Raw genomic sequence first — 20,410 nt, 5'->3', positions numbered from 1 at the left:
CTCTTAACCACTACACCACACTGGCTTCTTACAGCATTTATTTCCTATATAGTTCCTTACTGCATTTATTTCCTGCCTTTTGGCCCCTGGTGTGGAGGAAAGCATAGGGGCTTTGCAGGCATTCATAAAGAAGGTAAGGTAACTGAGAGAGTGGTGGCTGAACAGCTCCAGGTTTTCCTGGAGTACTCCTATACCCGGGACTCGTTCCAGTCTGGCTTCTGCCCTGGCCATGGGATGGAGATGGTGCTGGTCTCCCTCACGGATGGTCAACATTTGGATTGAGGTGGGTCGGTAGTGCTGTTGTTATTAGATCTAACAGCCGTGTTCGACACGGCTGATGATGCTCTTATGGCCTACTGCCTTACCGACGTGGGGATATGAGGGACTGCCTTGCAGTGGCTAACCTCCTTCCTCCACAGCTGGGGACAAAGGGGTGTCACTGTGTAACCCTTTGGTATGTGGCATTCCTCAGGGGCAATCCTCTCTCCTATGGTGTTTACTATCTATATGCACCCTCTTGCTCTGATGGTCCAAAACTTTGGGCCTGGCTGTCATCAATATGCTAAGGACACCCAAGTGTATCTGATTAAGGACGGCCGGCTGGATAATGCACCAGATACATGGGCCAGGGACCTGGATGCTGTGGATACACGGTTAAAGTAGGGCCTGGGAAATGGAAATGTTCCGCCAGGCTTATGATTGAGGTGATGATGGCACCGTCTTCTTGCCGCCGCCCCCTTCCTTCTCTGCTTACTTTTTTGGAAGATCTTTGTCCACCTATCGCACTGCTGGCTACAGCTGCAACATTTTAAATGTGCTTGTGGACATCATCAATTGTTTGCATTATTTAATTGATGTTTTAGATTTATAGGCTAGTTTTATAGGAAGATTTTATTTATGCATATTTGATGCTGTTATAACCCACCCTGAGCCTGTTTGCAGGGTGGGCAGGCTATTGTGGGGCAGCCTGTTGTGGGGAATAAATAAATAAATAAATAAATAAATGATCTGCCGGCTCCATCTGAGATGTATTCTTAAATCCACTTCCTATAAAATAGGTATCCTTGAACCCTGTAGAATTTAAATCTGAGTAAACAGGCATAGAAGCTAGTTGCACCAAATCTTACTATATAATTGAATAAGCGTATTTCAGACTATACCCTGGTGCACCACCAGAGGGTGCTGCTATGGAGAGAAGCCTAGGCAAGGCATCATGTCACTCCAGAAAACGTGTCATGGTGGGAAGCCCAGGCCAAGAGCAGGATGGGAGCAGGTGGCGATGCTTTCTCCCAGCTGGTATTAGGAGTGAGGCAGGTGGCAATGCCCATCACCCAACTTAACTCAGCTGATATTTGGAGTGGAGCAAGTGGCAATGCCCACCCCTGCCTTCATCTAGCTGGTATTAGGAGCAGAGCAGGTGGCAATGCCCTCTCCCTGCCTTAACCCAGTTGGTATTAGAAGTGAAGCAGGTGGCAATGCCCACCCCCACCTTAATGCAGTTGATATTAGGAGTGGAGCAGGTGGCAATGCCTAACCCCCACCTTAACCCAGCTGGTATCAGCAGCAGAGCAGGTAGCAATGCCCACCCCCATCTGAACCAGTTAGGATCAGGAGTGGAGCAGTTGGAAATGCTTAACCCACCTTAACCCAGCTGTTATTAGGAGCAGAGCAGGTGGAATTTCCTCTCCTGCCTTAACACAGCTGTTATTAGGAGCAGAGCAGGTGGCAATGCCACCTCTGACCTTAACCCAGCAGGTATTAGGAGCAGATCACTTGGCAATGCCCACCCCACTTCACCCTGCTGTGATCAGAAGCAAAGCAGGTAGCTTTGCCCACCCACTGCCTTAACCCAGCAGGTATTAGGAGTGGAGAAGGCGGCAATGCTTTAACCCAGCAGGTATTAGAAGTGGAGCAGGTGACAATGCCCTCCCCTGCCTTAACCCAGTTGGTATTAGTGGCGGAGCAGGTATCAATGCCCACCCCCCACCATCACCCATTTGGGATCAGTAGTGGAGCAGGTGGCAATGCCTACCTCACACCTTCACCTGGAATCAGGCACAGAGCAGGAGGCAATGCCCTTCTTCCCTTCACCAGCCAGGATAAGGAGCAGAGCAGGAGGCAATGCCTGCGCTCTTCAACCTACCGGAATAAGCCACTGAGCAGGCAGGAATGCCCTCCCTGTCTTCACCCTGCCAGAGTCAGGATCCAAGCATGCAGCAATGCCTATCCCCCTTCACCCAGCTGTAGTCAGGTGCAGAATAGGAGGCAATGCCCCCCTTCACCCAGCACATACCAGGCATGGAGCAGGGAGCAAAGCCCACCACCCCTTCACATGGCCGAGATCAGACAGATCAGGCATGGAGCAGATGACAATGCCCACCAACCTCCTTTATGAGCTGGAATCAGTGACAGAGGAGGAGCAAATGCCTGCCCGCCTGACCGCCCGTTTCTAGAGCCCATTGTATTTTTTCCACACAACAGGCTTTGTTGCTAGTTTTAAATAAATCAGTGAAAGACCTAGACCTATCCTGAATTATCTTAACTTCAGCTGCTGCAAGATAACAAAAGCTTGGGATGTTCTTGCAATGTACAAATTAATATTCCGAGTGCAAAGTGAGGACGAGAGGTAGCCCTGAGAATGTCTGTACCAGGATATCCTTCTTACTTAAGTGAACCATTTAATGACCTTTACTAAGGTCCAAACTACATTTGACATTGAGGATCCATCATAGGATCTTCTGGTATGTAATTTAAGATTTTTTTTAAAAAAAGCAGCCACAGAAGAAAGGCACTGGGGTAGGGAGGTGAAATCCTGTTCCATGAGTAGTTAGCTCCAGAGATACATATATTGATGTGCTATAACTTTCGAACTATGTAGGTAAGCAAGTCACCACAAGAGCTGAAATTCTACTTCATTTTAGTTGTCTATTTTGAGTATACTTATATGCTGTGTGGTCTTTATCTAATCTTTAAATCCACATATCTTCAGTTAGGCTTATTCTTTCTGTTTTTTGTTTTTACAATGTGATTTTTGTTTTTACAATGTGAATTGTGTGTGTGTATATTTAAAAACTCACGCCTGGTCTTCGCAGTGCTGTTTGCAGAGGTAATTCAGACAGTCTTTGCATAGTTAACAGGTGAGGTCATCCCCATGGCCTCTAGAAGTCAAACTATCAGTCACTCTTTGGTAATCAGTTACATCCACAGAAAGAGGCTTCTGCTTGTGGGAAGGATGCCAACCAGAATGGAGTTAAACTCTGATAACCAGCCATCTTGTGAAATGAAATAGAAGTCCCACAGGGTTCCTTAAATGTGCCAACCAAGAATTCGTCTTGGCTGTTCGTCTTTATTACAATGATTCAGCATACTTACGGAACCGCCTCTCACCATATGTTCCCCAGAGACTGCTCCGTTCGGCAGATAAACATCACCTGATGGTTCCTGGCTCTAGGGAGGTTCACCTTTCCTCAACTAGGGCCAGGGATTCCTTGGTCTAGGCCTCAATCTCTGTCTGTGGAAACCCAGGCCCAGCTGGATTTATTATCTTTCCACTGGGCCTGTAAGACATAGATGGGATATGGGACAGATAGACATACGGGAGCTGAGGCGGGCGGGCTGAATAACCAGCATCCTACCGGGGGGGAGAGTGTTGTCCCCAAAATTATTGTCATCTGGTAGCTGGCCACCCTGCCCCACAGATGTATCTTAATGCTTGTCGATATGGATTATGGGCGCCACTGTCCATTTTAGACAGGCTGCTCTGGCTAATATGTTTTAATCTAATTTATGCAATCTGTTTTTATTGTATTTATTACCACCTGAGATCCACTTTAAGCCCGCTTGTGGGGAGAGCGGAATATACATTGAATAAAATAAAAATAAAATAAATGATAATGATAACTTTTTGGTGACTTCCTACCCGGCCCCCTGCCTCCAACTCACCTGCAGATCTCATTCTCTGGCTCTTCCAGTCCAAACTGGTTATCGAACACCAGCTGTATTCTTGTATTCTCAGGCGAAAGCAGCCTCCACGTCAAGAGCAAGTTCCTGGGGTAGCTGTTTGGAAAACGGGGGCTGTGGATGTGGCCGCTTCCCCGGATATTGATGGTTTCTTCTTTCCGGTACAAGGCTGTGAGGTGATTGCTCTCTGTTAGGAATCACAACGTTTAGAAATTAGTATGTGGTTCAGAACAGGAGGGAGAGCAAAGAAAGAAAGATTCAAAGTAAGTGAACAATAACAGCTTGTTACAGGAGTTCTCAAATTCTCTATTCTCCTTGGCTTAATACATGGTTATGTAAATAAAAAGCATGTAAATACAATTTTAGATTTCATCTTAGCTGCTAAAATGTTAATCGCAAGAAATTGGAAACATGCTGAAATTTTAAACACTAGTTAGTATCAATAAAGTCCAGTGAGTTATTCAAAATAGTAGGCCTTATGGTAATTCGAACTGTTATTTCTTTTTACCTGTAAAACTTTTATTGATTTCTGCCAACATAATTTAGAATGTATTTAATTGTTGCTGGGAGTTTCTTTGGAAGTTGTGAGGGTTTTTTTTCTATGGCCGTTTCCACACTGCCTTAAAATAGCGGCAGGCTCCTGGAACGCTGGCAACTTCTTCGCGCGATATGAGCTGAAAAAACGTCCCACATCCGTTTTAAAGAAAACATCGCACAAAGAAGCCACCAGCGTTTTGGGAGCCTGCTGCTTTTTAAGGTAGTATGGAAACGGCCTATGTCATTTTATTCCCTGTTTCATAGTATTAGGTAAAGGTAAAGGTAGTCCACTTTGCAAGCCCCGAGTCATTACTGACCCATGGGGGGACGTTGCATCACGAAGTTTTCTTGGCAGACTTTTTATGGGGTGGTTTGCCATTGCCTTCCCCAGTCACCTACATTTTACCCCCAGGAAACTGGTTACTCATTTTACTTAAAGGGATGGCCTTTTGGATGAGGGCTCTCATAATGAGTCATCCGCTGTCAGAAGAATGGCAAATGACATTTTGTGGATCCATGACCGGATCCCCAGACATGTCATTTTCAGAATTTCATTCAGCAGATGTCCAGAGACAGACAATGTCTTCCCAAACCTTCCTGTGTTCCTTTATAAGCACCACCCTGTGTTACATACCCTGTGGTATGACACATAAAACATCTGCAAGGGTGCAGTGATGATGCCTCTTCAAAGAGAAATGAAAGAGAAATCCCTTTTTAAAAGAAAAAAAAGAGTATAAGAGTAATCAAAGTCTATATGAAAAAAAGGGAATTTTGGAAAAAGGAAATTCCCCTCTTCATTAGAACATTATACTTGATGCCTAAAACTGAGGAGAGCAGATGACATCCTTCAAAGGCATATTCAAAGCCCCATTTCCCTCTGTCTTACTAAGGTTATACAGAATTTAGGCAGAGATGTGCTTCCATGTACTGAGTTTTTAAAGACACTTGGCTACATAAGAACTGCCTTATTGCTGGATCAACCAAGAGTCCATCTAGACCAGAACTTAGTGTCCAGCAGTGGCCAACTATACACCTTGAAAATGGAGATAGTCATCAACAGTTAGATCAAGATAGGTAGCCATGTTAGTCTGTTGGTAGCAGTAGAAAAGAACAAGAGTCCAGCAGCACCTATAAGACTAACAAAATTTGTGGTCAAGTATGAGCTTTGGTGAACCACAGCTCATATCTGAAGAAGTGAGCTGTGGCTCATGAAAGCTAATACCGTACCACAAATTTTGTTAGTCTTATAGGTGCTACTGGACTCATCACCTGTTGTTTACCCCTAAATTCTAGAACATGCTATTCTGTTGCAGAAAAAACAACCCAAGGGCACAGCACATTTGTTAGTCATTAATGTATCCCAGGATTGTTTGTTGTTGTTCCTAAAAGACGCCCCAAGTCATGAATCATTACCCCTTTGGCCTAAGTCAACTGAACTGGGATTCAGTTGACATCTGTCTGCTCAGTAACTTCCCATCATTATTTCCCACCATTGTTCTCAGAGTAATTAGGAAAAACTAAGAACCCAAACTGCTTTTTAATTTTCCTCTGATCACCAGAAGAAGAATTTCCACTGATCTGGAAAACATACATTTAAAAAAGTAAAGAAGATATAATAACAATATTTATATTACCTCACCCTGTTCTATATTTTTTTAATACGTACTAAGACCCAAAATATATGTTACAGTCGCTATAGAGATGATACTGAAAATATTCCTTTCCAGGTGAGTCATCCAAACATTTGGAATTGCTGACTAATTGGACAATTATCTTCTGACTGAGAATATCTAATGCCCCTGCAGGACACACATGCTAACCTGTTGTGTGTTAAATGTAGTTCTCCCTGCTTGGCTCCATTCTCCTTCCTGGCTTCCTTTTTCAGGCCCTGCCCTGGGGCACCGCTCACCTTCTTGGCCAGTTGGAGGGCTTGTCTTGGTCCCTGTCCTTCCCTGGGCATTGGGGTCTGTCCTGTGACTTGTTTCTTCAAGTGGGTTGTTGTCAGCTGCCTCACCCCTTGGTTGACAGCCTCCAGCTCCATTTTGACTCCACAAGCTGCACTGCTTCATTTGCAACTCAGCCATGTTTACTACCAGCCAGGCAAGTTGGAGTATCTCAGTGCTGGCTGGGATCTGTCTACCATCCTACAGCTCATTATTTCTCGCTCCCCAAACTCATTTTAGAACATTTAAACAACTAGCTTATTTCTTGCTAAGATCACTTTAATCCTTCCCTGTGATTCAGGTTGAAATATTTCCTTCATCAACCCATTCTTTAGGAGTAGAAAAGAACAAGAGTCCAGTAGCACCTGTAAGATTAACAAAATTTGTGGTAGGGTATGAGATTTCATGAGCCACAGCTCACTTCTTCAGGTACAGCTAGGACGTGAGTCCATATGTCCTTATATCTTGAAGAGTGAGAAGCCGAATGATAATAGCCGTGCATGACAATGGCAGGCGTGATTGGGGTGGAGTATGCAGAGGGGTAGTGGGAGTGGAGAAATTAGCATTGGCAATGAGACAGGAAGTCCATGTCTCGATTCAGTCCAGGTGGATGCATTATCTTGAGCTTTGTTATGAGTTGCAATTCAGCAGTCTCTTTAGGTACATTTACATTCTTTAGGTACAAGTGTAAATGTACCATTCTTTAGGTACAATTACACTTGAGGTCTAGCCTGCTGCTAAGAAAATGCCAGAGGCAATGTAGGTTTTAACTAAGCCTTACAATGTTTGGAGGGGGAAAGGTGGCGTGAGTTAATCCTCCCAGCTAAGAATGGAAAGCATTCCCACACCACATAGCAGATAAGCTCAGTATCATCCTTCTTCATTGCTTGGCTGAGGAAGATTTCGCCCTGTGTTCTTTGCTTTGGGAACACATGCACATCGACCTCAGGTCTATGCTGAAGACACAGTGGTCTGACTGAATTCTGAAATAACCAAGTCTCGCTTTTGAATAATGCATATGTGTAAGGGGTAGGGAAACAAACACAATATATTAAAGGGTCAAGTTAGAAGAGCCTCCGTGATTTCATTCTTAGCAAGAAGTACCTTTTCCTTTTCATTTCTTTTCCTGTTCCCCCACTGGAACATGTAAGAAACAAACAGAAATGGATTACGGAGAAAGCTGTAGTGTTCGGAAGTATGGTGGGGGTTGGGGGGTGGCGAGACCAATGTTTATGATCAAAGTGAAATGGGAAGATAATTGTCTGTTAATATTGACATCAAGTTAAGGGTTTTTTTTTCTGTGCAAGAAAAACAGAAACCCTGAATTCACTGAAAATGCTAGAGCTGGTGAGCCCTAGAAAAGTGTAAGGAAGGATGGCATGAGGAGACAGCTCAGTGGTACAGAGCATGTCTTGCATGTTTGTAGAAGATCCTGGCTCAGTCTCTAGCCTCTCCAGTTAATAGTGAAATTCCTGAATATTTGTGGGGGTGGGGGGAGTTTAGGGACCCTTGATGCCAGCTGTCGTTGATCTTGACACTCGAAGTCCTGCTCCCTGTTGACTTCAAAACCACAAGAATAATCATATTTTTACTAGAGGCCAATAGCAAGGTGGTTAGACTATTGCCTCCTTAACTCCTGGTAGAAAGGCCAAAATAAGAGAGTGTTGAAACTTGCAAAAGTCTATATACTTTGCATTTTAATGAATGCAGGATGTTCTGTATTCCCAGTCCATTCCCAAAGACTAAAAATGATAGTAAAGTGCTGTCACGCTGCAGCTGAGTTATAGCAACCCCTCAATGAGTTTTCACATCAAGAGACAGAGGTGGTTTGCCATTACCTGCCTCTATACAGTGATCTTGGACTTCCTTGGTGATATCCCATCCAAATCCTAACCAGGTCTGACCCACCTTAGCTCGGGAGATCTGACAATATTAGGCTAATCTGGGACATCCAAGCATAAAATTGGTGATTTTAAACAAGAAAAGGTTTATCAGGGAAATGCAAATAAAGGCCAAAATAAAAACATTAATGAATAACAATTTAAATCCCTCTTTTTAGTTGATATGGCTAAACCCTGGACAAGTACCAGCTATGTTTAGCAATGAAATGCTACGCCAAGTTATTTCAGTCTAAGCACATTATTTCAATGGGCTTAGACTGGAATGCACCTGAAGGATGGCTCCGTTAGATATCTAACAGCCACATAAAGACAAATAAAATGATGGCGCAGTTAAAAGTTGATAAAGTTTAAGAAAGCAGAACAGTGGTTTGGATCCAACAGAAAATTTCCATGAACCGAGAGGGTGATTTTCGCTAATCCTCCTTTCTACTGTGACTCGCCTGTCACACTGTTTGTGGTCCCATTTTAGAGATAATTTGGGGCTGAAGTAAGAGGGGCAAGGAAGATCTGTTCCATTATCAGAAAGGTTTTCCATGGAAATTTCTGGAAGGATCCAAGTCAGTATATGTAAATCAATCTTCTAGAGAGAAAAAAAGGATGCCACGAACTACCTTAAATTTAAGCACATTTATATCTAATTGATTTCAACTGGATCATGCTGAATTTTACTGAATAAGCATGAAGCATGGGATAAAGTGTAAGAATACAAAACAGAAAACAGATGAAGTGATATGTTTCCATTGGCACAATTTTCATTGCTGAACCAGCATGGAAAGTTTTGTGCTTTGTAGGCAGGCTAAAAAGAAGACAGACAAATATAGAATCAAGTTACATGCCAAAACGAAGAATTGACTTCTGTGTATTGCATACGGTCAGCCAAGAACTGGTGAAGTACATGGCCTGTATTGAACCAAAGAGTCAGCACCCTTCCCTCTTTGGAAGAGTGAGTCAAATCACCCATGACCTGATCCTTTAACACATGATTGAACCTGAGCTAGAAGCCCCTTGTTCAGAAGACTAGGAAAAACAAGTGCAGGCTGGATTCTGTAGCTTATTTTTCCAGTCTCCTGTCCTGATGGATCTGCAGAATTTAGATTAAGAATACTTAATATGTACAAACTGGGAAGATTACTTGTTTAATTGTGTACTCATGCTTTCTCCAGATCATGAGGTCAATCCACATGATATTAAAGCCTTAGACAAGAAATATGGGCCACTGACAATGCCATCCTTAGCAGAGTTACACTCTTCTTAGTGTAACTTTAAAAAAATATGGGGTATATTTGGCTGTAATACTTGAAAAGACCTAATTCTCAAGTCTGTAACATTCTCTTTCTGGGTCTCCAATATGGTGCCTGTGGATGCCACAGTGCCCACCGACACCTTTCTTGACATCTGCCAATAGTTTTTAGAAAGTGGATAGGGCCAGGTGGGGCTTTTGTCCAGCAAGGCTTCTGAATGGTGGTTGGAGATTTGATTGGCTGTGCAGATTTTTTAAAAACATTGCTTTGGCAGCAGCTGCCACCACAGCCCAAAGAACTTTACTGTGTGACCAAATGTAACCTGCAGCAGCCATTTTGTGGCAGCCATTTTGTGGTGGCGCCCACCTTACATTGTCAAAATTCCGAAGGATCCCAGAGGTTCGGAAAGGTTGGGAACCCCTCTCCTAGTTCATACACAGGCCCTGCCATTACAAAGAGTGTGTGGAAACTTCAGTGTGAATTGGGTGGGGCCATTTTTCACAATTGTCTATTTGCTTATTCTTCAAAGGAGGGCTGGCTTGCATGGGCGGGGGGATGGCTGAATAGTAGGAGAACTGCTTTGCATGCAGGAAGTGTCAGTGTCAATCTCTGGTATCTCCACTTGAGAGGATCAGAGAGGTGAAAGACCTCAACGTGAAACCCTGTAGAGCTGCTTCCAGTCAGAGAAGCCTAAATACTGACTTGATGCACTAATGGTCTGCTTCGGTATAAGGCAGCTTCACGTGTTCCTGTCTTAATCCCACACTGGGCTCATCCACAGAGACTGCTTCCAGACAGAAGCTTTGAGCTCCCCAATGTTGTTCTTCAGGAGTTCTTCCTTACTTTTTTGCCAGCCTCCTCATTGTCCTTTTCATTAACTCCCCTACAGACATCAGTCAATGTTTTGTTATGTTTCCAGCTTTTTCCACCTCCAAGTTGTTGTTTTTTTTGCAGAAAAACATTCTTTCATTTTCCATGCTTTGACAGCTAGCAAGATCTAACCAGTCGAGCCCATAGAGCTCCAAGTCAAGAGCACAAAAGCATTTTTGAATTCATGCCACAGAACAGTTCATCTTTGGGTCAAGACATGTCAAATGAACTGAAATTTGTACAGCTAGTTCTGTTGCTCATTCTCCCCCCCACCGTCTCTCCCCCCACCCCATGTCGTTTCCCCATAGTAAGCAGGATTTTTATTTGCTGTGTTCAAGAACCCTGTGTAAATCAGAAGGAACGCTGACAGATTGCATGGGGGGCTCTGTGGTCAACACGGCAAATTACATCACTGGATGCAGCTTGTTGGGAACAGGAAGCAATTGCAAACTGCAGAATGATTTCCCTTGGTAAACTTCACATGCACATTGGTGTGTGTGAGTGAGCGAGAGAAAAGATCTAAACAATACAATGAATCACAGCCAATGATTTCTGCATTACATCACTGATGCTCTTATAAGGAAAAGGATATCCTACAGTGCCGGTGTTCCAAATCATTCATGCCTTTCCTTTTAAAGGTAAATTGTTCATACCTCGACTCCTACAGAAAATGCAAGGGCCGAACTGCAGTTGCTGTGATGGATATTTATTTACTGATTAACTAATCAAAAGCCTTTTCAGACCACTATCCCCAAATGTTCAGTGCAACTCACACTAGGTGGCAAAGTCATGTGTGAATATTCCCTTTTCTCTTCCTTTTTCTGGTTGTCGTGAGGCTTTTCATTGCACTAATTTTTGCTGCTGGCATTCCTGATTGATTTAGTTGTCTCTTATATGGCATTTTTATGCTGTTGGTATGCTAGATGCATTTGTACACAACTGATACAAAACGGAAATTAAAAATAATGGGCTGTATCATACCATAGACTGGAAGAACCTTCCTCCACGCTCAGGAAACTTCTTCCAGATAAGTTGGCACTCCCATTGCACAACCGCTCACCTCTTAGAATTGTCTACAAAAAGACTGGACTGAATTGTCCAACTGTGCATTATTGTCCAACTGTGCATTAATTGTCCAACTGTGACCGCACAATTCCCAGCAATAGGTGGATAAAGGCTATGTAAAAGGTAAAGCACCGAGTCATTACTGACCCATGGGGGGATGTCGCATCACGATGTTTTCTTGGCAGACTTTTTGTTATAGGGTGGTTTGCCATTGCTTTCCCCAGTCACCTACACTTTACCCCCAGGAAACTAGGTACTCATTTTACCGACCTCAGAAGGATGGCTGAGTCAACCTTGAGCTGGCTACCTGAACCCAGCTTCTGCCGGGATCAAACTCAGGTTGTGAGCACAGCTTGGACTGTAGTACTGCAGCTTACCACTCTGCGCCACGGGGCTCACCTTGTGTGAGTTGCACTGAACATTTGGGGAAAGTGGTCTGGATAAAGGCTATGAGTATCCTTAAAATGTGGCTACTGCACAGGAACTGGAAGCACAAGGTTTCCCACACTTCCCTGGGACATGTGCATTTATGCTTACCGTCCCCCCTTCCCCCCCATGATGGGTAAGCCCCAATCCTGTTCCCTCAAGGAACTGGCCAGGAGGAAAAAAATGTCTGAAAATGGCCTCCATAGTGATGCTCTTGGAATCTTGCCATGTCTCTATAACAGGGGTCTTTTTTTGAGCCTGGGGACAACTTTGGAATTCTGACACAAAAAGATGGGTTCATCCATAAAGCAGCTGCTGCAAGAGGTAGAGCTAACTGTATAATGGCTGCCCCAAGAGGCAGGACCAGCCATACAATGTCAGGGGTTGGAGTCATGAATAACTCTAATAGTACCTCTCCAACATTTCTGGCAGAAGCTCTGCTTAACTGGGTGCCTTTTATAATGAATATACAGTTTGAAAATAGCTTACTTTCAGTGACACAGTGAAGAGTCTTGTGCTGTGGTGACAGAAACTGATTAAACAACTTTTAAAACATCTTCACAATCAGAAACACTGCTGGGTTAAAGCTCCACCTGGCCCTACTCACTTAAAAAAAACACTTGGTGGGTGACAGGAAAGATGTCAGCGGATGCCACATTGGGGATGTCTGTTCTGTGGTAGGATTTGAGTCCAGTGGCACCTTAGAGACCAAAAAGCTTTTGATAGTCCGCGCTCCCTTCTTCCTCAAAAGCTTATACTGTGAGAATACTTTCAATCTGTAAAATCCTGCTCTTCTACTGCAGACCAGGACTTTTTTTCAGCTGGAACGCTGTGAAACGGAGTTCTGGAACCTCTTGAAAATGGTCACATGGCTGGTGGTCCCGCTGGAGTGGCGCGGAGGGCAATCTAAACTCCCCTCTGTCTGGAGATCAGGGGGCGGGGCCACCAGCCATGTGACCATTTTTGTCGAGGGCAACCCACTAAGTTCCACCACCTCTTTCCCCAGGAAAAAAGCCCTGCTGCAGACCAACATGGCAACCCACATAAAACTATTCTAGGGTATTTATCGTAAAGATTAGCAGAAATTCCTAGAGTGTCACCTAGAAGTGAGGTCGCACTTTCCCCTCCTCTACTCCACATCCCTCAGGCACTACCCTCAAAATCTCCTGGCAATTGCCAAGCCAATGCTGGTACCTCAAAGGCGGACTATAAGAAACATAAATGAAATGAATAAAAACATAGAGAATGTGTGTTTCTTCAGGGTGCATCTCCCTGGCGGGGGAAGGGGACCTGGCACTTACCTTGGTGGTCTCCTCATGTGTGCACATTGAGCTCATCAGCCCTGTGAAGTACAGAAGCATGCCTGCCACTGGGCATGATTATATCACTTGAGGAAGCGACATCGTCGTCCCTATGGGGAGTGCACCCATTGTGTGCTGACTCAGGAGGTTTTTTGCCTCCTGGGCCCATTCCCCAGGGCCTTTTCCCCCGCCAGCCACATGAGTGGTGGGGAGGGGGAGGCAGAGGCTCGGAGTGGGGGCCCACCAGCAGCCCTAGTGCGGACATGCCTTCAACATTTGGGGGATAAACAAGCTCAGGGCACTTAGACATCTGGTTACCACTTTGCAAGGCTACAGTCCCTTTAACATGTTCAAACCATACACACTGAACATTCATAGAGGACAGCACTGCGGAAGCAACTTCCACCCACAATTCACTGTCATCTTACTACATAATTCTGTGAGCGTATTTCCGATGACTCACTGGCACAGGCGCAGTCCAGGCAAGCCTCTGGGGCTTCAGAAGGGCCCGCAGGTCGGCTCCGCCCTCCTCAGCCCTGATTGGGCCAGCCGGAATGGGCCATGGTTGGCTGGCCTGCGCTCCCCTCCCAAGCCTTCCTGGCAAGCCTCTAACTACTGTTGGGGGGGGCATGGCTTTCCTGCCCTTTCCCTCTCCAAGCCTTCCCTCTCAGACCTGGAAACACGTTGGGGGGGCCCACAGGGGGCAGCGAGGCTTGCCTTCACTCCCCCTCCAAGCCTCAATCAGCCGCCGGGGGGGGGGCGGGGCACGGGGAGACCTGCGAAGGCCAGATGTATTCATCATACCTTTGCAAGGCAAATAGACCTGACCTCTAGACCTGTGGAGGCCAGGTCTACTCACCATAACTTTGCAAGGTGAGTAGACTTGGCCTCTGGATCCACAGAGCCCAGATCTACCTGCCATAGATTTGCAGGACAGGTAGACCTGGCCTCCATCCTCTCCTGAGCACCACAGTAGGATGATTTTGGCCCAAAGCAGGCCCAATTTGACCCACTGCAGAGCACAGAGGTGCTCCAGGGCCCTTCCCCCCACCAATGGCAATGCCAGACCTGACCACCCTGCCCTCCCCCTGCCCCGATCAGGGAACTGGGGAGGGGGCAATGCCAGGCCAGGCCTGGCTGGCCCTGCCCTCCCCCTGCCCAGATTGAGCCACAGAGGAGGCAACAATGTCAGGCCCAGCCACCCTGCCCTCCCATCGAAGGGATCAGGTTGTGGTGGAGTCAGCAATGCTTGGCCCACCTGCCCTGCCCTTTCTAGAGCCTGTTGTATTTTTTCTCCAAACGGGCTTTGTTACTAGAGTATGAATAATGTTGATAACAGATATGGCTCTCTCCAAAAGAACTGGTAACTGTTTTTTTCTGGATTCTTGCATGCATGGAGAAAGCACTATGTGCATATACTTGTATGTTCATATTCCCCCAACAGATATTTAGTGCATGTGCTTGGCGAATCCATCAAGAGCCGTAAGCATCTCTAATTTACATGGGAAAAGCTGTTTGCTTTTAAATGGCTGCTGGCCCTTTCACCCCCACCCCCCACCCCCGCCCATGATTTACAGCCACTTAGTATGGCTAATCCCAACCAAGAGAGATGGCTTATTTTGAAAACCATGTTTATTTTACACAAGTTGGATTCACATTTGCTATTAACCTCCCAGAACCTCTAGGATGGTTGCAGGGGACAAAAAAAAATCTAAAGAAATAACCAACAATGCCTTTCCTGTGTAACAAGCATCTTCCACTGTAGGGCTGACAATATAGCTTTTATCCATTGGGAGATCAACCCTGTTATTATGTGCATTTTGAAAAACTTTCTCTTGCACAGAACCACAGCACTGGGAAAAGGCAATTTTTGCTAACACAAAAAATCCCACAAGGTGGTACAGCTGTTTTGAATTTCAGCACTGAATTAAGGACTAAAGTTTTCTTTTCCTTTTTTTTAAATAACATGCTTAGTATTCATGCATTTCCACAGGGTGTAGTTGTGAAGGGTCAGAGATCACTGATGTATATCCTTCAACTGGAGTGAAGAGAAAACAGCACTTTACTTATTTTATTGAGGTTTTGAACTATACTGCATGCTGCTTCCAGAACAAACTTTATTCACAGTCTTTTGCTTGGCTTCTGGATGGAGCTTTGGATCTTTAATGGCTTTTCCAGATGATTTTTTTTAAAAAATGGATTTTCTTTTCACTGCTTGGTGTGATTCTTTTGCTGGCCTTGCTGAAATTATGCATTCTCTCCATCATTCCCCAGATAAAAACTAAGGACGTGCTTGTAACACCCCTAGTTTTTCAACAAGGATCGCTGCCTGAGCTCTCCCTCCCTTCATTCCACACTGCCAAAGGCTATATTGTGCCTGATGAAAAGTACATTAATTTGCCCACTACTATGTCACATCTACTCCACTGATTTAAAAGCCAAACATTGGTTCCTGGGGCTGAAGAAATACTAGAAGAATAAAATTATCCTGCAATATGTTCATAAGAGTTCAAAATTATAACACTATAGCTATAGTGTGCGGGAAACAAATCTGCACATTGCAAATTGCCAAAGTGGTCATGTGCATGTATTTATATCTATGTGCTCTAGAGATGCCATCATCACTCCCCTGTTCAGAAATTTAAGTTAATTTTCGAGATCCCAAGGAAGAAATTGAACCTGAAGAACAATGTGCTCGCGCGAGCACGTGTGTGTGTGTGAGAGAGATGTAGTTGTTTTTATGTTGTGTCCACACATCATTGGATATTGTACCATCTTTGAGCAACAGGATTAATTTGTGATCAGATTCTCCTGTGTGGACAAGCCAATTCAGTTTCAAATAACTGCTTTAGCTCAATGCCATTGTAATACCCAATGAAATGCTGAGAAGAGGGAGACCCACGTTCAATCCCCAATCAGCCACAAAGGCCATCTGGACGGCTAGTCACCATCATGATCCGTAACTACCGCATTGGGTTAAAGCTAGGGAGGGGAGAATTTGCTCTGCTGCCTTGAGGTTCTTGGAGGAAGAATGGCATAAAAATATGGAAGATAAACTCTAGCATCTATAAGCCACCCCAAGAGCACGTGAGGAGAGTCGGTGGCTCAGTGGCAGAGCATCTCCTTTGCATGCAGAAGGTCCCAGGTTCAATCCCCGGCAACTTCAGCTAAAAAGGTCAGGTAGAAGGTGATGTCAAAAATCTCTGCTTCAGACCTTGGAGATATGCTACCTAAACAGACTGCTTATCTGAATCACTGTAAGACAGCTTCATGTATACGTGTACAGATAGTGATTTATCAGAGGCGGGTTTGGGCATGCCCTGTAGCCCTTTTCTGAACTGCCGAGTCTACCAAGACACTGCTGTGGGTTTGCAAAGGAACCCTTGTGGACATATTTTGGGACATACAGGCAGTACATATGGAGTGCTAGCTAGGCCTGTTTAGGGTCCATTGTTGGCCAGTGTGAAAGATTCGTAAGGGTGGTCAAACAATCTCAGGGAAGTTTTCCCGGCACTGCTGATCTCCTTGAGAAACCTCTTGATAACCTTTAGAGAACACCAAGTGTGAAATCAAACCAATGCAGGTACTAGGAGAACCTCAAGAAGAAGGACATTCCACAAGCAAGATGCCACTACTGAAAAAGCCCTTTCTCTGGTTGCCGCTCACCTTACCTCTCAAGGTGGGGCACATAGAACAGGGCTTGTGAGGCAGATCTTAACTGGCAGGCTGCACAATATGGGAGGAAGTGGTCCTTCAAGGACCCTGGCCCTGAGTTATTTAGGGCTTTAAAGGTAAGAACCAGAACTTTGAATTGTGCCCAGAAACAAACGGGCAGCAACTGCTGATCTTTTAACATTGGAGTGATACAATCCCTCTGTCCTGCCCTGACAACAGCCTGGCTGCTGCACTTTGGATTAGCTGAAGTTTCTCAACTGTTTTCGAAGGCAGCCCCATGTAAAGTGCATTACAGTAGTCTAACCTGGATGTAATCAGAGCCTGGATGACTGTGGCCAGATCACACCTATCAAGGAAGGGATGTAGGTAGTGTGTTATGTACTGGGCTAGCTTCGAGTAAGACAGGGCTTCTCAAGTATCCAATCCTATTGAGAATTAGGGTTAGCAGCAGCCAATTGTTCCTCTGGGTTATGAGCCAATTGCTGCCTTGTAAATGTGTTACCTTTTGTTCAGTGCATGCAAATGAAGGATCCCAGCGCCTGTGTTCTTATTGGGGGCGTTACTGAAAGGGGGTGTAGTTTGAGGTGTCTATATCTGGCTCCTCCGGGAGCCACAACAGTGTTCTCTTGCAATAACATTACTCTCATGAGCTGAAACCACTACCTGGTTGAAATCACTTGAGCACAAGGTCCAATATCTAATATAGTGTATCAACAGAAACTGGTAGAAGATGTTCTGTGCCACAAGAGGAGATCTGGGACTCCAACTGTAGGCCAGGACTCAACAAATGCACCAAAGCTATGAACCTCTTCCTTGAGGGAATGGCAACTCCCTCCAGCACTGGCTGACTCCTTAGTCCTTGAGCAGCTTTGTCATTAGACAGCAGCATCTTAGTTTTGTCTGGAGTGAGCTTCAGTTTATTGGCCCTCATCCATTCCATTACCACCTCCAGGTACCTGTCCAGGTATTCCACAGATGCCATAAACTTCACAGAGAATATGTTTGTCTAGTGAACATACCATTTTCAACAATTGTGAAAACATGGTGCTTATTTATAAATCAAAGACTGGCTCGTCTGCTCATTCTATATTGGCTGTGAAGTGGTGGCACATGGTGACAACTGGTCTGTGGGAGGAGAAAAAGTAGAGCTCCCCTCAGACTGTGTGGGAACGTGAATGCACGACATGCTGCTGATCGCACAGTACCACATTGTTTGAGTAACCTGCCAAACAGGCTCAAGCTGAACTGCGCCGTGAAAAATCAACACTCATTTGCAACTGGCAAACACAACATGAGTTGAAATTGCAGGTGCTCAAGCACAATAGTACAGCTTGCTGGAAGAATATATTTGAAATAGTTTCTAATGGTGGCTATCCAAAGCTTGGTGTGTGGCATGTCCTATGGAAATTTTATGAGCTTTATTATACCTTTTGCCTGTTAGTATTTTGTTAGCCACCTTGAGGCCCTGAAGAAAGGCAGGATATAAATATATTGAAAGTAATTTTCTTTTTAGTAAGGTGGGCCTTTCCATCCGATGAGGCCCCTACGTGCATTCTGAAGTGGTCTCACCCAGACACAGGCTTAACACCTCAGTGACGGCTAAACTAAAGAATGAATTATACTGCCTGCTCTAACAGGTGAGTTACGTTTCATGCCTTCTCAGCTAGTGAAACACATCTGCATATGCAAGGAGGCAGGAACTAGAGCCAAGCTACAAGTGATGCCTTACACAGGTTGGACACTTGTCAGCTTCCCTCAAGTTTTGATGGGAAATGTAGGCATCCTGGTTTTACAGCTTGGCTCTCCATTACAGCTGCAAGACCAGGATGCCTACATTTCCCATCAAAACTTGAGGGAAACTGACAAGTGTCCAACCTGTGTCAGGCGTCACTTGTAGCTTGGCTCTTAGTGACAAGCTGCTTCACATCTAACCACATATGTTCATTGGAACGTATGCATCGGGCTCTCTCTCTCTGCACAACTGAGACGAGGGGGGGGGGAAACCCCATTGTATACATGTACACAAATCGTACGCATGGTGCATATGTACAAATGAATGTGCTTGGGTTGGGGACAGAAATTGCTGCTGTGGCATCTCTTCTCCTCTCCTTGATATACATACATTCTACAAGCAGTGCTCCAGATGGTGGCTGTAGATCTCCTGGAATTATAACTGATCTCCTGGTCACAGAGGTCAGTTCCCCTGGAGAAAATGGCTGCTTCGGAGGGTGGACTCCATGACATTACACCCTGCTGATGTCCCTCCCATCCCTGAACCCTACCCTCTCCAGGCTTTACCCCCCAAATCTCCAGGAATTTCCCAACCTGGAGCTGGTGGCAACCCTAACAAATTTAGAACATCTAAAAAGGGCCTGAAAGTTCTCACTTACACAGGGAAAAGGTCTCCTTATATTCTGATCATTTGTAAGAAAAGATACACAAACCTGTTTACACACATTTTCAATGTATAATGAACTTACGAAATTCGATATCACAACATTTCAGATGGCACCAGGTCATTGGTGAGGGGATCTGGTCACCACTGTTTGGGGGAGAGGGCATTTCTTTCAGCATTTTTTTTACAGTCCAAACATTTTCAAAATGGAGCCAAAAAGCTTTGAAGGGACTTGTGCCTGGTTAGTTATTAAAGAGATTACTTCAGGGGACTGACGTTCTCACTGACACCTCACACAGCCATCTGGGGTTCAGAGCGATGGAAACAGGACTGCAATAAAAAAAAAAAATTGGCCAAACCTCTGTGAGGATTCAACAATTTTTTTTATTTTATCCAGAATATTGCTGTCTTGCACCTCTGCCTAAAGCAGCTTATAGAAATATGTCAAAGTCTCACAGAACTCCACGATCCAGTTTTGCAACATCCCTAGCGGAGAGTAAGCACCTGGGTCTGCTGTTTTACTTTAACTGAAAGATGGACAAATATGAAAGTCGTGTTGACATGAGAGGTACTGTTTATCCCAGCTTAGTTTCTTGGTATCTCAGGGTCATTCTTGGAAAACAGCTGTTTGGCTTCCTATCAAGAGATTAGTGGTACAAAAAGCTCCAACTCTTTTATGCTCCATGTGTTTGTGAGAGAGAGAAGGGGGGTGGGAGCGGTGGTGGGGGGAAGGATTTCCAAATACAAACAGCAATTGCTGAGGGAATTAATTGGTTGAAATCTGAACAGCATGCCATGACTTCCCTGGGTATACCAAGGGGGAATGGATATGAATGTCAACAGAGAGATGACCAAGAGGTTATTTCTAAATTAGATCTTAAGGCTATTAGGAACATCCAGACCTCATTCCCTCTGATGGTAAAAGCCTTTTTTGAATGTTTATTTTAACTGTGTTATCTAGTGCAACAACAAACTGAACCAGCAAAACAGATCAATCTCGCAACCTTCCATTTTGCAAAAAGATTTCTTAGGTGACTTTACATGATTCCTCACTGAGGGCCAAGCTACACATGACGAATGACACTTGAACAGCAAG

General features: G+C 44.7%; 1 protein-coding gene across 1 annotated transcript in view; it reads right to left on the bottom strand.

The window, feature by feature from the left end:
* Window positions 1-20,410, bottom strand: part of PDGFD (platelet derived growth factor D) — a 197,511-nt gene that overhangs the window by 70,172 nt on the left and 106,929 nt on the right. Inside the window, exon 2 of the mRNA XM_054974327.1 lies at window positions 3,943-4,147. Within this exon, the coding sequence (XP_054830302.1) occupies window positions 3,943-4,147 (205 nt within the window). The remainder of the gene's footprint in view (window positions 1-3,942; window positions 4,148-20,410) is intronic.

The sequence above is a fragment of the Eublepharis macularius genome, chromosome 3 (genome assembly GCF_028583425.1).
Source record: "Eublepharis macularius isolate TG4126 chromosome 3, MPM_Emac_v1.0, whole genome shotgun sequence".
Classification (NCBI taxonomy): Eukaryota; Metazoa; Chordata; class Lepidosauria; order Squamata; family Eublepharidae; genus Eublepharis; species Eublepharis macularius.
This window is presented reverse-complemented; position numbering and strand designations above follow the sequence as displayed.